General features: G+C 39.5%; 1 protein-coding gene across 6 annotated transcripts in view; it reads left to right on the top strand.

Annotated features, from left to right (window-relative positions):
- Positions 1-15971, top strand: part of PDZD2 (PDZ domain containing 2) — a 348056-nt gene that overhangs the window by 224017 nt on the left and 108068 nt on the right. For all 6 annotated transcript variants that reach the window (XM_031945886.1, XM_031945887.1, XM_031945889.1 and 3 more), the window contains 2 exons: positions 4600-4732; positions 14069-14233. In XM_031945886.1, the coding sequence (XP_031801746.1) occupies positions 4600-4732; positions 14069-14233 (298 nt within the window). The remainder of the gene's footprint in view (positions 1-4599; positions 4733-14068; positions 14234-15971) is intronic.

The raw sequence follows: 15971 nt of genomic DNA on the forward strand, positions 1-15971 counted from the left end.
CTTCCCTGTCCTGGTCACTTCCCTGGAAGTGCTCTAAATATCAGCGTCCTATTTATAGTACCCAGACTTGGTCTGATCAGGGTAAAATCCAGTTTTATCTGTAGCTCCATTCCTCAGAGCACTTCCAGCAACAGAGCCTAAGATAACATTTTTTTTAATTGCTGGATCTCCCCATTGACCCATACAGAGTTCACAATTCATTAAAACTTTTCCAGATCCTTTTTTAATTTAAATTGTTTCCCTACTCATGTCTCTTACCTCTACCCCTCCCATTCTGTTCTTGTACTCTGAAGTTCCTGAACGCAAGCACCAACCTTTGCCAGCTTGACTTCCAGTATTAGCCAGCTTTTTGACTTTTCCTAATTTTGAACTTGGTTCTTCCCCACTTCCTCTTTCTGAAATCTGATGCCCAGCTCCCTTCCTCAAAGGAAGAATAATCTGGCTCCAACTTGTGAATCAGACTTGGCTAGATTCCAATTCTTAACTTTTGTCTGTTTGGTGAAATGGCAGTTGCTGAGGAGGGGGGAGAGAGATGGTATCAGTTAGTTTAGAACATGTAGAATGTGGGCATCCACTGGCAGGCATTGCATTGGGAGCCTTGGCTTGAGCTTCCATGGATTGTGGAAGGAAAAGAAAAAGTATCTCAACTAGATACTAGAGTTTTACTAGAACCAAGAAGGTAAAACAAGAACAGCTTTACTCCCTCTCAGCTAAACTTTCTGAATTAAGTCATTCTTGTTGACTGATTCCTTGGAGCTCAGAGACAGGCAAAGCCAGAGGTAGGACTTGGGTTGCCATAGTAGAATGAGTTAAAGCCATGGAAACAGATGAAATTTTCTACCAAAGAGGTTCACAAAGCTCCCAAGTACAGTGGGACCCAGATTAAAGAATAAATGGGAAAATGTAATATTCTTCTCTAAAATATAAAGTTCTCTGGGAACAGGTTCCTTGGGGGGCTTCTGGGAGCAGCCTTAGTTTCAGCTCAAAGTAATAATCACCTCAAATGCAGCCAGGAATTAAAGTCCAAATCCTTTATTTTCTCTTTCAAGTATTGTCACCTTCCTTGGGCCTGGTTAGCTTTCTTAGAGGCCTATCCTCTCCTTGGTTCCGATAGCTCGTCACTAGTTCTTTGCATCTCCAGCTTCAGCCTCCAGCCAGCACAAAGATGGAAAATGGAATGAATCTGTCTCTGCCTCCAAGAGTGGGCTTGTCCTTTAGTGGGCTCCTCCTTATATATGCTCTCTTAAAGGTGTGATCTTGTGGAACTCCATTAAGTACTAAGTATATAAGTGAACTAGAAAACTGTTAAGTACCATGCTAAATTAGATAATTATTATCTCTATCAATTCCAGTGACTTAGCACCTTATAAGAATCCTAACAGGAAAATAAATATTTAAGAAAATAAATAAAAATACAGTAAAACATAGATAATATTAATTTGTGGTTTTCTAAGTCAATATATTGCCCTTTATGTGAGGCTGAGACCACTACAGATCACTGTGTCACTGAGACACTTTTCTGGACTATGGAAGGAATATTCTTCCCTAATACACAGGTCACATTACCTTAGAGATCCAGCCCTTTATTTTCTTTTTTCCCCCAATAGTATTTTATTTTTCCAATTATACATAGTTTTCAATTTTAATTTTTGTAAGATTTTGTGTTCCAATTTTTTCCCCTTTTTCTCTTGCCTTCTCCCTCCCCAAGATATCAACCAATCTGATATAGATTATACATGGACAATGCTTTTAAACATATTTCCATATTTGTCACATACAAGAAAAATAAGACCAAAACAGCCCTTTATTTTCCACTTTATTTGGAGTCCTTGTACTTTGGGAAGGGTGCTTTTATCTAATCTGCTTTGTCCTTTTGAGTCTGGTAGTTGAGGTAAGTTCTCTCCTGGCTCTGTGATAGGGCTCTCTCCATTAGTGCCATTAGTCAGGGGCACAAGTCTATTAGAGTTAGGGTATCCAAGACCATCAGAATAAGACTAACCACAGTGTGATCACAAATAGTGAGGTCTACAGGAGAAAAGGACAGAAGGTTTTACTGATGAGCATGTGAGCTCCATCTCCCATAAGAAGACTTGGTGGTCTCATGTGAAAAAAAAAATCTATAGGATACAGATTCTCCCCAGTCAGATCTTTTGGTCTTGAGCTGGATGTTCCTAGTGATTCATCATCAGCTGGTGAGAAGTGAGGCCTCCCAGGGGAATACAGAAGGAAGCAGACTGAAGGATAGGGACTGGATCAATGAAAAGAGCAGTTTTTCAGTCAGGCGAGTCACTTTAGACTCTAGCTTTGGTTCCTCATTTGTAAAATAAGGGGATTGGACCAGATGGCCTGTGGGGTCCCCTCTATTCTAAATCCATGATCTTAAGATTTTCCTCATCTGAAGTCCTGCCTCTTACTTTGATTTGCTTCTGCTTTTCTCACTATTTACCTCTAGAATGATTTTTATATATTCTGAACTCCCTTGCCTCATTTCTCCCTTTCTGGGACTGGGGGGAATGCTTCTCTCCCAGCCATCCTGCCTTGTGAGCCAAGTGACCAAACAGCCAATCTAGCTCCAGGAAAGCATTGAAAGGGTTGACTTATGGAAGGGAATAAGGCCAGCCTTGGAGGCTTCCCTTACCAATGACCTTCAGAAGGGGATCAATAGAAGCCAACCACAGATACAGTAATATATGTCAAACAGGTAGCATTAAAAGGTCCCGCAATGGCTGTAATCACAAAGATGATGTGAGCCTAGAAACTCTCTGGTTAAAGGAGAGAAGGATGGTAATTGCTTTCTGCATCATACTATTAAGTGAATCTGTTAGAGCCAACTTTGAATGACACCAGAGAACTACATTCTTCCTTGCAAGAAGAGCTGTAAGGGAAATGGAGGATGTATTTCTAGGAGATTGGGAAATATGGTGCTGTAGTTTAAGGGGAGATATCTTTTCCCTTTACTGGCCTTCTAGACTTCTATATTTATCTTAAAAAGAAATATAGAAAGTTGACAGGTTTTGCACATTATCTCAACTCCTCCTGTAACCTCTGGCAGATATGTGGAAGAGTCAATGTTTGGTGCAGAAAAGACTGGACCAGGATATTCCTAATCCAAACTATTGGTCCCTCAGTGCTCCAAATCCCATGACTTCTTTCAGCAACCTGAGCTGAGGGGGTAGGTGGGAAAGCTGTGCTTGTCTCCCCTCCTTGGATCTAATGTACCAATTATAGGTTGGGATTATTTCTCCTCCCTCCCACAACATTGAAAACTCAGGCCCTTCTGCCCTCTACCGTCCTCCTCCAACTCTATGTGTATTTGCTGAGGTCATATCTGAAGCTCTTCTCTACCCTAAGAGCCTGACTGGGATTTCCCAGAATGTATCTAGGGATCCATATTGTAAGGAAGAGGGAAGAGAATGAGATCACACAGAGAACATAAGACTAGGAGAGAGCATCCTAGGAGTTGGGACTTCAACTGCAGCAGAGAAAGACATGCACACGAGATCAACCAAATCATTTCTAATGGAGCAGTAATGAACTGAACTAGCTATACCCAGAAAAAGAACTCTGGGAGATGACTAAAAACCATTACATTGAATTCCCAATCCCTATATTTATGCACACCTGCATTTTTGATTTCCTTCACAAGCTAATTGTACAATAATTCAGAGTCTGATTCTTTTTGTACAGCAAAATAATGTTTTGGTCATGTATACTTATTATGTATCTAAGTTATATTTTAATATATTTAACATCTACTGGTCATCCTGCCATTTAGGGGAGGGGGTGGGGGGGGTAAGAGGTGAAAAATTGGAACAAGAGGTTTGGCAATTGTTAATGCTGTAAAGTTACCCATGTATATATCCTGTAAATAAAAGGCTATTAAATAAAAAAAAAAAATTAAATTAAATTAAAAAAAAAAAAAAAAAAAAAGAAAGAAAGACATGCAGACCCTAGCCCTGGGAGAGTCTGCAGTTGGGAGTTTCCCTTTACTTGTCCCTCCAGGAAGCTATGCAACTATACTCAGGAGGTTTGACTGTCAGAGAGAGCAGCAATGTCTGCTTATTAGCCCCAGGATGGAGAATAGCATTTTATGGGACCATATCCCATACCCCATGTCATATATGCCAGTTATATGGCATATATATATATATATATATATATATATATATATATATATATATATAACGACTCCATGTCGTTGTCAGTCATCTAAATTCCTTGGATTTTTGGCTTCTCCATTTACCAAGGGTACATATGTCTGCCACGTAGTGGGTCTTTCAAGATTTATTTGTTAACTAATAAGTGATATAGAAATGCCAGAGTAAAGGGTTTCCTCTCATGGATTTGTCACTAACACACTGACCCTCTTGCCATCTTTGGGCCTGATGCTTACCTATGAGCTTAATGCTAGTCAATTCAAGATACACAAATAAGTAACTATTTAAAATTGTTTATAGTCATTATTTCTTTTTTGGAAAATACTCTGGCCCATACTAACCTCCTCCTCCCCTGTCCCGCCCAGTCCCAGTTCCAGGAATATCACAATTCTTCTCCTGAAGCATCTTGACAAAGGTTGTTTTTTCCTTTTTGCTTCCTCAGGGATGGCAGGCTGACCTCGGGAGATGAGTTATTAATGATCAATGGCCAGTCACTTGTTGGCCTCTCACATCAGGAAGCTGTGGCCATTCTCCGTGCTGCAGCTGGGCTCGTTCAGCTGGTGGTGGCCAGCAGGGTAGGTATTTTCAGTTATTATTTTCACAGTGGCAAGGATGGGCATCCATCCTTACAGGTTGGTATCTTCTCTGAAACTTATACTTTTACAGGGTTGCCTGAGACATTTAGAGGCTAAGTGACTTATTCAAGCTCACACCGCCCATATGCATCATTGTCAGGTTTTGAAATCACAGCTTCTTGGTTCCAAGACAACTTGTTACCATCTTGAATTTGTACCTTGCATTAGAGAGGTACATAGCAGATAACATACACTTGTTTTAAAAAATTAAATTTTGTCTTATTTTCCCACTAAACACTTCTAATAGAAAGAAATCTTGCCTCTAAGAGATTTTTTTCCCTAAATACATAACCAGTAAGCACACAGAGATGTTTTACCAAGTGTTACGTGTTTTAGCATTAGTTTTATTTTAAATTATGGTTAAAGTTTTTTAGCAAACTTAAAACACACACACACACACACACACACAACTTGAAAAGTTAGGGCTGGACAATTCCAATAGACTTGTGATGGAGAGAGTTATCTGTACCCAGAGGACTGGATGTGGATCACAACATAGTATTTTCACCTTTGTTGTTGTTTGCTTGCTTGTTTTTATTCTTTCTCATTTTAACCTTTTAATATGATTTTTCTTGTACAGAATAATAAATGTGGAAATATGTTTAGAAGAATTGAACATCTTTAAACTAATTTGGATTACTTGCTATCTATGGGACAGGGGAAGTGGGGAAGGAGGGAGAAAGATAAGAAAAACAAGTTTTGCAAGGATGAATGTTGAAAGCTATCTTTACATGTATTCTGAAAAATAAAAAAAACTATTATTATTTTAAAAAAAAGGAAAGTTAGGGCTGGAGAAGACAAGTTTGGTAAAATGAGGAATGGGAGTAAGAATTTTAGATGGAGAAAAAGAATGTAATGGCAGGACAGAAATTCTTCAGAGAAAAGGAGAAAGATCATTTTACTTTGAGTAGGGAGGGGTAAGCATATTAAGGGGCTCACTCCCAAATCCATTTTATACTTGATCAGATAGAATGAAGGTCCTGACCTAAATAGCTTGAGATGTTGGATTTGGGGATGTTTTTAAAATCATAGCATTTTCTAGCCAAAAGAAATGATACCATTTCAATAAGAAAACATATTTATTACTATTATAGTCACTGAAATGACATAGATGTGGCCTAAATTCTGGTTTTAAGCCACTTAAAATTCAGTGGAGTTTGGAAAAAGGAAGATATATACATAAAAGTACGTAAGAAACTGGAGGTGAGAAAGACCATTTTCAGCTAGTATTATCAAGAAAAACGTCATGCAAGAAATGGTATCTGAATTGGGTCTTTAGCCAACATAATTCTTTGACAGAATAGGAAACTGAGGTCTTGCCATTTAGGAGTTAGTTTGTAACTGAAATGAGGGCTCAGATTTTTCTCCCCACTCGTAATCTTGGGTTTTTTCTCAACAAAAAAGCTTTCTCATTTTCTTGTATACCCAGGATAAAAGATAAAGTTCTCTGATTTTTAAAACTCTTTACAAACTGGCCCTTTTCTGTTTTTTTTCAATCTTCTATCTTACTCCCATCCAGTCTATGTTACAGAGGCATTTGGCTCTTTGCCATTTCTGGAACAAGGTACTCCATCTCCTGACTTCTTCCTCACAGCCACCTTCTTATCTCCCTGACCTCCTTCAGGTCCCAGTTAAAACCATACCTTCTGTAAGAAGCTTTTCCCATTTCTATCTTAATGCTTTGACCTTCCCCCGAGAATTACTTCCCATTTGTCCTGTCTAAAACTTTGTAAATAGTTGTTCACAGTTTTCTCCCCCTTCTTGTGAACTTCTTGAAAGCAAGGGCTGTTTTTGTTTATATTCCTATCTCTAGTGCACTGTATGCACTTAATGAATGCCTTTTGACCTGTTGACTTTTTAGAAAAGGAGATTTCAAGGCATGTTGTGGGTTGGCTTTCCACATGACACCTGGGAGTACGAGTTAAGATCCTTGAAACATCCCTGGCCTCCACACACACTCTACTCTACAAACACCATTCATTGTCTAACTAATTATGTAGTGAAATTAAGAGGAGAGAGGTGTAGTTTTTTCTAAATCTAGCCTATTTTTGCTGCAGTTCAGACAATGAAACAGGCCACAATATTGACAATTTAGTGAGTTGGTGCCATTGGCTAGAACTTCATTAAACTAATACTGAAAGGAGGTGTAGGTCCTGAAAGAGTGGGCACAACTAGATCTTGCAGCACTGTGTGTGTGTGTGTGTGTGTGTGTGTGTGTGTTGTGGGTGTTTAGTCCTTAAAATTATTTAGAATGATCTATAGCTTTCCCCCTTTCCTCTCAGATCTCCTAATTTAGATTGCTAGAGGCTTGAGGTTAGGGACTGTCCCTTCCAGAAAAATATAGGTACCATGCATACAATAGCATTCTTTTTTCATCCTTTTTATTTTAATTTCTAAATAAGGGGTGAGGACAATTTTGCCTATTAAAAAAAAAGCCATCATCCCAAAGAAAACAGAATAAATCATGTGCATAAGTAAAAACCCACAATTAAAGACTACACCCAGGATTTGGAAATTAATTGTTATGACAAGGAAAATATCTTTTCATTCAACGTTATCCTCAATACATTTGAATAAACATACATTTATTTATTTGTTCATTTATTCTATTTATTTATTTGACTAGTAGTTCTTTAGTTTCTTCTATGTATAAGGTGTTGAATCTTGCGATGCAAATAGCATGGTTCTTCATCTTGGTCTTCCAGAATCTTTGTCTTCCTTTAAGGCCCAATTCAGATATTTCTCTTTATGCAAAACTGAAATTATTTGCCAGGTCACTTCACTACTCAAAAAACTTCAGTGGCTCCCTATTATACTTTAAAGTCAAATACTAAATACTTAGTTTGGCATTTAAAACACTATTTAGTATAGTGCTAACCTAGAGTTCCAATTTTATTACTTATTAGTCCCCTTCATGTCCTTTGTATTCTGATCAAACTGGTCTTCTTGCTGTTTCTTGTATACAATGCTCCATTTCTTAATCCTGTGTGTTCTCCAGAACTGGAATATGGGTTTTCCCCCAACCCTGCTTCATAGAACCAGTGGTTACCCTTCCAAATTTAGCTAAAGTGACTTTGCTTCATGTAATCTTTCCTGATTCCTCCTTCCTATCTGCTGGTTTCTCCCCCACCCCCAAAACATTATCTTGTGTTTTTAAACTTACTTTGTATATGCTCAGATATATCTGTATTGTATCCTCTGATATAAAAGAAGGAAGCTCGTTTGGGCCCTAGGTCAGCTTTTTGTGTTTTGTTTTTGTATTCCCACTGTCAGACACAGCCCGGAGCAGGTACTAAACAATAAATACCTTCTTACTTGACCTGATGAATGTTAGAAATGCAAATCAGTTTTACTAAAACCCATAAAATATAAAGTAATAAGAGAATAATAATTTGAAATATTATATACAAATGTTGTTATATTTATGTTATTGTATTGTTCAGTATATATATATATATAATTCTATATGATGTTTATATATTTTATAATAAAAATTTCATATATTACATATAAATAAAAATATATTTTGCTATAAAGTCATAAGAGAAGCACCTTGACCTACTAAATCATTAGTCCAATAAGGGAAAATTTAGGTCCACATTCTACCTCTCACATATGCTGGCTGTGACTCTCTTAATCTCTCACTACTCTAAGGCCAGAAGTTGTAAGAAAAGGCCCCAGTTTACCCTGTAAGGAGTCTCTTTATCTAAGACTTCTTAATAACACTGAAACCACAGAGCTAGTGGTGTATTTCTACAACTAATTACCGTGTTAATCCCTTCGCCCCAATTGTTATCTAGTTTCCCCCTTTCCTAGGCACCTGAAGGAAGCCCTGTTCAGGTTCAGATACAACCTCAGGTACTCATTAGCTGTGTGACTCTGGGCAAGTCAGCCTCAGTTTTTTCAGCAGTAAAATGGGATACTAAGAGCATACGCCTTGCAAGGTAGTGGTGAGAATCAAAGGAGACACTATATGTAAAGCATTTAGCACGGTGCCTGGCATATGGGGTAAGCACTGGGTAAGGCTAGCCATTGTTGTGGGGGTTATTGTGGAGAATTGCTGCGTTTGAGCTCCCTTTGGGGAGTGTTAGAGAAGGGCTCACAAGGAAAGGCCTTCGTCTGTAAGGACTCCTGGCATGAGAACTCTCCGCCGATTAGTGGGCTGGTCCATAGTGACGCCTGGAGGAGTGCCCGAGGTGCTGAGAGAGTTGGGGCTCAGCAGGTATACGACCCAACAGTATTGCCCTGATGCTAAGGCTGGCTCCCTGCTGGCTGTGCCAGGCTGCCTTACTTGTGATGACTGGAGGCGGGGCCCCAAACTTCTCCCAGTCTCGGGAAAGAGGGCTTGGCTTCCCGAGGTGGGCCCCAGCTTTAGAGCTCCCTCTCCTCAGTGTCCAGCTGGGCTCACACTCAGAAAGGTCATGTGATTTGCTCTTTTGTTTAATGCATCTCATTGGAAATTGAGGCTAATGTCATGCCTTGGATTACTTGCAATTGGGTGACTTCTTCCTTCTGTCAGAATGTTCTTTTGGTCTCCTTGCCTCCGGCCCCAAAGGAATACCAGGATCAAGGCTTTCCTAGTGCTTCCTTCCTTTTGAATAATGTGTGTTGGGTGTGGGGGGATACATTCATCTTTTTGCTGGAATCTAGCCAACGCTGTGGAGCTGTGCCCCCTGCCCTTGGCCTGAGGAGTGTGCTGTCATGATTCCTGTCCTGGACCCCAGTCAGGCTCTGAACAGCCCAACTATTTCCTGGGCAGAAATCTGGCGTGTCATATCTCTCCCCAAGGTTCCACCTACTTTATCTGTCCCACTTATATACCTGCAGATAACCATGCCATGAGGCATATCGACAAAACTGAACCAAGGGTTTTGCCCCTCCTTCAGACTGAGGAGAATAGCATTGATTTCCACATGTTTAAGATGACTTTTTAGTCCAGTTCCTTTCCTCTGGCCCCTCCCTTCACTTATTGTCTTTAAGGATCAGCCTTTTATAGTCTCTGATTTGAAGCATTGATTCAAATAAAAACCTTACACAAGTGAGATAACAGTCACTGAAAGAGAGACTGAGACAGATACAGAGACAAAGATAGAGACAGGAACAGATAAACAGACACACATGCACAGAGACAGAAAGAAACAGAGAGACAGACACACAGACAGAGAGAGAAGGGGGCAGAGACAAAAAAGAAAAGAGGAAGAACAGAGAGACACACAGAGATAGACAGACAGAGAGATATACAGAAGAAGACAAAGACAGACAGAAACAGACACACAGACAGAGACAGAAGGAAAAAGAAAGAGGAGGGGGGAAAAATCAAGGGAAGGATGGACTGGTCACCAATTGGACACTGGCAAATGGGGCAGTATTTTGCAATTGTAATTACTTTTTACTCAAAGGAAATCCTAGTTATCTAAAAAGGTAGAGGAGGATGGGATTAAGGGTTTAGTCACCAATGATTTTTCAGTTTTTTTATATCTACAAACAATTTAGGCAGAGAAGAAACCCTAAAAGACTACTTAACTACTTAACTCATCTTCTTAAAAGGAAACCTTCCCAGAGTTTGAGAGCAAGAGGGAAACATCAATGAGTGGTACCTGGTTTTCATCAAATTGCCTACATGTTAATTAGGGTCAGAAACAGGATCATAATCACATATTATAAACATGAATCTTCTGAATCATCCCAGGTGATCTTCATGGACCATACTTGGACATTCTTGGTTCTCCTAGAATTCTGGGTTAAACTTTCTTTGTAGCACCAACCCATGTCCTCTTATTTCAGTCATCATACTTGACTGGATGGGTTTTGTTGCTCAGGTTTACCAAGACTGATACACTATATAAAAAAGCTATGGGTTAAACAAAATTTAGGATCACAGAATTTAGAAATGAAGAGAACATTAAAGTCTTATTTATTTCAACACCTTGGTTTTGTAGATGTAGAAGCTGAGAAGGAAATAAGCCTTTATTAAGCAGCTACTATATGCTACATATGTGCTAAGTGCTTTACAAATATTGTCATTTTCCAGTTCCAGTACTCTTGTGATGAAGAGAGCCGTCTACACCCAGAGAAAGGACTATGAGAACAGACTGTGGTTCACAACATAGCATTCTCACTCTTTTTGTTGTTTGCTTACATTTTATTTTCTTTTTCATTTTTTCCCTTTTGATTTGATTTTTCTTATGCAGCAAGATAATTGTATGAATATGTATGCATATATTGGATTTAACATATTTTAGCATGTTAAAAAAACTTTAAAAAAAACAAAAAACAAATATCGTTATTTGATCTTCACAAGACAACCATAGATAAGCCCTATTATGATCCCTATTTAAGGGCACCTATGTGATGCCATAATGGATAGAGACCTGTCTTCTTGAATTCAAATCTGGCTTCAGATGCTTTTACTAGCTGGGTGACCCCGTGCAAGTCACTTAATCCTGTTGAGCTCAGTTTTCTCATTTGTAAAATGAACTAGAGAAAGAAATAGCAAGCCACTCCCGAGCTTTGCAAAAAAAAAAAAAAAAAAAAAAAAATGGAGTCATACATGACTGAACAACCACAAAATGATGCCCATTTTACATCTGGGGAAATGGGAATGAAGTTAGGAGCTGACTGGCTCAGGATCCCACAGCCAGTAGCCTTATGAGGCCTGATTTAAACTCCCTACCTTGCTGCCCTAAGGCCAGCACTCTATGTTGCTGGGGTTCAGTCTGACTCTGTACCTGCTGAGGAGAGACCCTGTTTTCCAGAGCTGAGCCCCATCGGGCCACTGTGTCCCAAGCTCGGCCTTTGCCCTTTCCCTGTGCAATGATGATGTCCCTGAGCCTGTGTGGGCACTGCCAGCCCCAGACAGGAAGCCCTGCCACAAGTGGACTTTGTCACTGGGTAACCTTGTCTCATAGTAGGGTCTCCCCGCCGTGGCTACGCCAGGCTGCCAGCCTCTTTGTTTGGCCATACATGTGTGCACCAAAGTGGGGCCCACCGCTGTGAGGCCCCCAGCTAAGCGCAGGGCTGGATGCCTGTGTCTGATACCTCTTCACTTGGAAGTTCCCGACTCTTCTGCCACTAGTGTGCTCAGTTCCGCTTCAGCCTTCCACAGGTTAGAGGCAGTTTGGCCTAGATGACATTACTTGGTGTCAGGAGTGGGACTGGATAGGGAACTGGGCTGTGGGACTTCCCAGCACAGGCGGGGACAGACCACCAGGGCTGCTCCCTGCCCCTGTCTGGTGCAGCTCTGCCTTAGGCCTTGCTGCCCTGCATGACTTTGGGCTTCCCTTGTGAGAAAGCTCTCAGGCCCCTCGGGTGACCCAGTCTGGTTGGCAGGCCCCACTGGGGAGTTTCTTGGCAGAAATAATGGAGTGATTTGGCATTTTTCCTTCTTACGCTCATTTTATAGAAGAAGAAAATAGGCAAGCAGTGAAGAGGCTTGTCCAGGGTTGCACTGTGAGTAGGTGTCTGAGGCCAGGAGTCGGGAAGGTGAGCCTGGCTGACTCCAGGCTGGGCACACCATCCGTGTACCCCCAGCTGCTAGCGCTGTCTGTCTGCTGTGCCGGGTCAGAGAGAGAAGATCAAAATGCTTAAATGCCGTGTGATCCTCACAGATCAGATCTCCTTCAAAAAAATTCAATTGAGGCAGTGTGGTGTATATGGCAGTAAAAGTCCAGGATTTGAAATCAGAAGACTTGGGTTCAAATCTTTTTTAAAAAATATATTTCCACAATTACCATGCTGCACAAGAAAAATTAGATCAAAAAGAAAAAAAATGAGAGAAAAAAGGCAAGCAAACAACAACAACAACAAAGGTGAAAATGCTAAGTTGTGATCCATATTCAGTCCCCACAGACCTCTCTCTGAGTGCAGATGGCTCTCTCCATCACAGGTGTATTGGAACTGGCCTGAATCATCTCTCTGTTGAGAAGAGCCACATCCATCAGAAGTGATCACCATATAATCTTGCTGATGCCACGTACAATGATCTCCTGGTTCTGCTCATTTCACTTAGATTAGTTCATGTAAGTCTCTCCAAGCTTCTCTGAAATTATCCTGATGATCATTTCTTATAGAACAATAACTTTTTTATTAAAGCTTTTTATTTTCAAAACATATGCATGGATAATTCTTCAACATTAACCCTTGTAAAACCTTGTGTTCCAATTTTTCCTTCCCTTCCCCTCCCTCCTCTAGATGGCAAGTAGTTCAATATATGTTAATCATGGTAGAAATATATAGAGAACAATAATTTTCCATAAAATTCCTATATTATAACTTATTGAGCCATTCCCCAACCGATGGGCATCCACTTAGTTTCCAATTCCCTGCCACTATAAAAAGGGCTGCCACAAACATTTTTTGCATATGTGGGTCCTTTTCCCTTTTTAAAAATTTCTTTGTGATACACACCAGGGTTCAAATCTTGACCACCCTACTACCTATAACCTGTGTCACTTTGAAGGCATGCCCTGAGTTTTTAAAATGAGAGAGATTAGACCACATTGTGTCTATGGTTTCTTCTACCTCTACATTTATGAACCTATGATCCTGTTTACTACTCATTTCCAAGTATGTTGGTTCCCTCTTTGATATAGTGTTTGAACAGAGATCAAGTGATATTATAAGAAATATTTCAAAGCAAAGTTTGCTAAATGCTCCTAAGAATCTGGTTGTATTTTCTACAATGCCCAAGATCTTAAAATCCTTATGAAGTTTTACAGGGAATTTTTCATTCCTAAAGAATATATGGGGAATTTTAGATAGGTGTATGGCATTCAGATAGGCACTCCAGAAAAAATTTGAAAGATTTGTGAACTTTTTCAATGGGTTTGTCTTTTAGAGAGCTCTTAAACACAGCCCATATGTGTTAATATGCTCAAAAAAGGATTTTAAAGAGGGAAGGAGAAAGAAAGAGAAAAAGAAGATGGAGGGAGGGAGGAAAAGAAGACCAAGGGAAGATTGAACTACAAAGATTGGCTTCCTGGGCAGGGAAAATAGGAAAGTATGTATTGAGAAGTGAAAATTTTGTAAAAAAAAAAAAAAAAAAAAAAAAAAATATATATATATATATATATATATATATATATATATATATATATATATATATATAAACATTGGATGAAAAATTGAATATCTGCCAACTTAGACATGTCTAGCATTTTTTTTTTTAATTTTAGGGCTTATTTTGGGCAAATGCCTGGATCCTGGCTAAGCTTTCTCCTCTCTCTGAACTGGACTACCACATGACACTCATTGGGCTTTTGATTGTATTCCCAATAGGAAAATTCTGAAGTGGACTTCCTCAAATATCCATCTACAAGTTTGCCAGACTTGCTTAGTACTTATTCAGGCCCGGATGCTTCTTCTTATACTGATAATAAGGAGAACGAAGAGCCAGATGCTGAAGAAGAAAAGGGAGCCAGCCAGTCACCAAACCATGGAGCAGTAAGTGTGTCCTTGGGTACCCCGGGGCTTCAGCAATTGAGATATATTTGCTAAACAAATGGATATTGGGGACTTGAATGGATGAAAACCTATTTTAGAAGAAGTATTCCTTTAGATAGAATTTCAAAGCCTAGATGGTGATCAGATGCAAGAGAGGGAGAGCATGGTAGACTGAAAACAGCTCTATGACTTCAACCAAGATACTTGGCTTCTGGGAAGGGTCCTTATACTTCCTTAGTTACATCATCGCAGAGCCTCATTTTTTTTTCTATGTAAAATGGGAATATTTATAACATCTATCTCAGAGTTTTGAGGAGAACACTTTGTAAATTTAAAAGCAATGTGAAAAATATAAGCTATTGGTAGTGTAGGGTAGTAGATACAGCATGAGATTTGGAGTCAGAGAGGCCTGGGAATTCTGTCTCAGGTATTTGCTCAATTGATTTTGGGCGAGTCAGCCTCTAGTTTTCTCACCTGTAAAAAAAAAAAAAAAAAAAGAGAGAGAGCGTCTACCCATAGGATTATAGAGAGGGTCAGATGAAATGATGTAACTGTGACAAAGTTAGCCATGCACATTTTAGTATGTTTAATAGGTATAAGCTCTTATTCTTGTTTTTAGTATAGTTTCCTTGTTTTTCTTTGTATTTTGGAGGATAGGGCATGTTAAAAGGGAGAAAAAGCACAATTGCAAGAGATCCCTGAGACAGGCTGCAAAGGGAAATAAATAGGAATCAGTTTCAGTTCAAGAATAACTTTCACAGGCATTTAATAAAGTGACTTTTTGATGGCAGGGTAAAGTGACAGTCTCATCAGTGCAGCTTGATGCAATATTTACAGCCTCTACTTTAGTTATGGAAACTGGAAGGGAATGGAAACTCTTAGGGGCTGACTTGCCCAGAGTTACATAGTCCGAGGGCTTTGGGGCTTGAAAGTGGAAGAATTTATTTTTTTTATAATAGCAAAAAATTGGGTAGAATGTTTAATCCTATAAAACTAGCACAGGTCTCACAAGCCAATGATTCTGTATTTACTTTGCATCTGTTTTGTAATTTGCTTTGCTGAATACACATGGTTCATCATCCTTCTTTCAGGAGGATGAGAGCCTCCCTAAAGGCAGGGATATTTTTGGGTCCTTTGGATCCTTGTGCTTGACCCATGGCAGATAATTCTTAAAGTTTGAATCAGAAGAACAGCATGTAACACTTTTATATAACATCTGCGGCTTTTGGGAGACCCCTCATATTTATACAATATATTGAAATATCCTACTAAAACAGATATGGAACACTTTTGATTGGTGATAAGGATTGAAGGAGGAAGAATTTTAGCCCTTCCTTTTGATAAGGATGGAAGGAAGTAAAGCCATAGCAAAGCCACCTCTTTTCTGGTTAGAATTATCAAAGAATCATGGAACTTGAAAGTTAAAAAATGATCTTTTGACTATCTAGCCCCTCTTATACATGAAAAGAACTTTTACTCTGACATGCCTTATAAAAGGTCATCTGGCCCCTATTTGTGTCTCTTACTAGACTGAACACTCATAGAGGGCAAAACTAAATCAGCATTTATGAGATACCTTCTATGTGAACAGCCCTGGGGATAAAAAGAGAAATGAAAACCAGATCTAACCCTTAGCAGGCTTATATTCTACCAAGGGAAACTTGGTAGCTGAACAGAGAAGTAAATAGAAGATAATCTGAGCAAGGAGAGAGAGCTGACAGCTAGGGTGAGCATGAAA

Source organism: Sarcophilus harrisii, chromosome 1, assembly GCF_902635505.1.
Source record: "Sarcophilus harrisii chromosome 1, mSarHar1.11, whole genome shotgun sequence".
Taxonomy (NCBI): domain Eukaryota; kingdom Metazoa; phylum Chordata; class Mammalia; order Dasyuromorphia; family Dasyuridae; genus Sarcophilus; species Sarcophilus harrisii.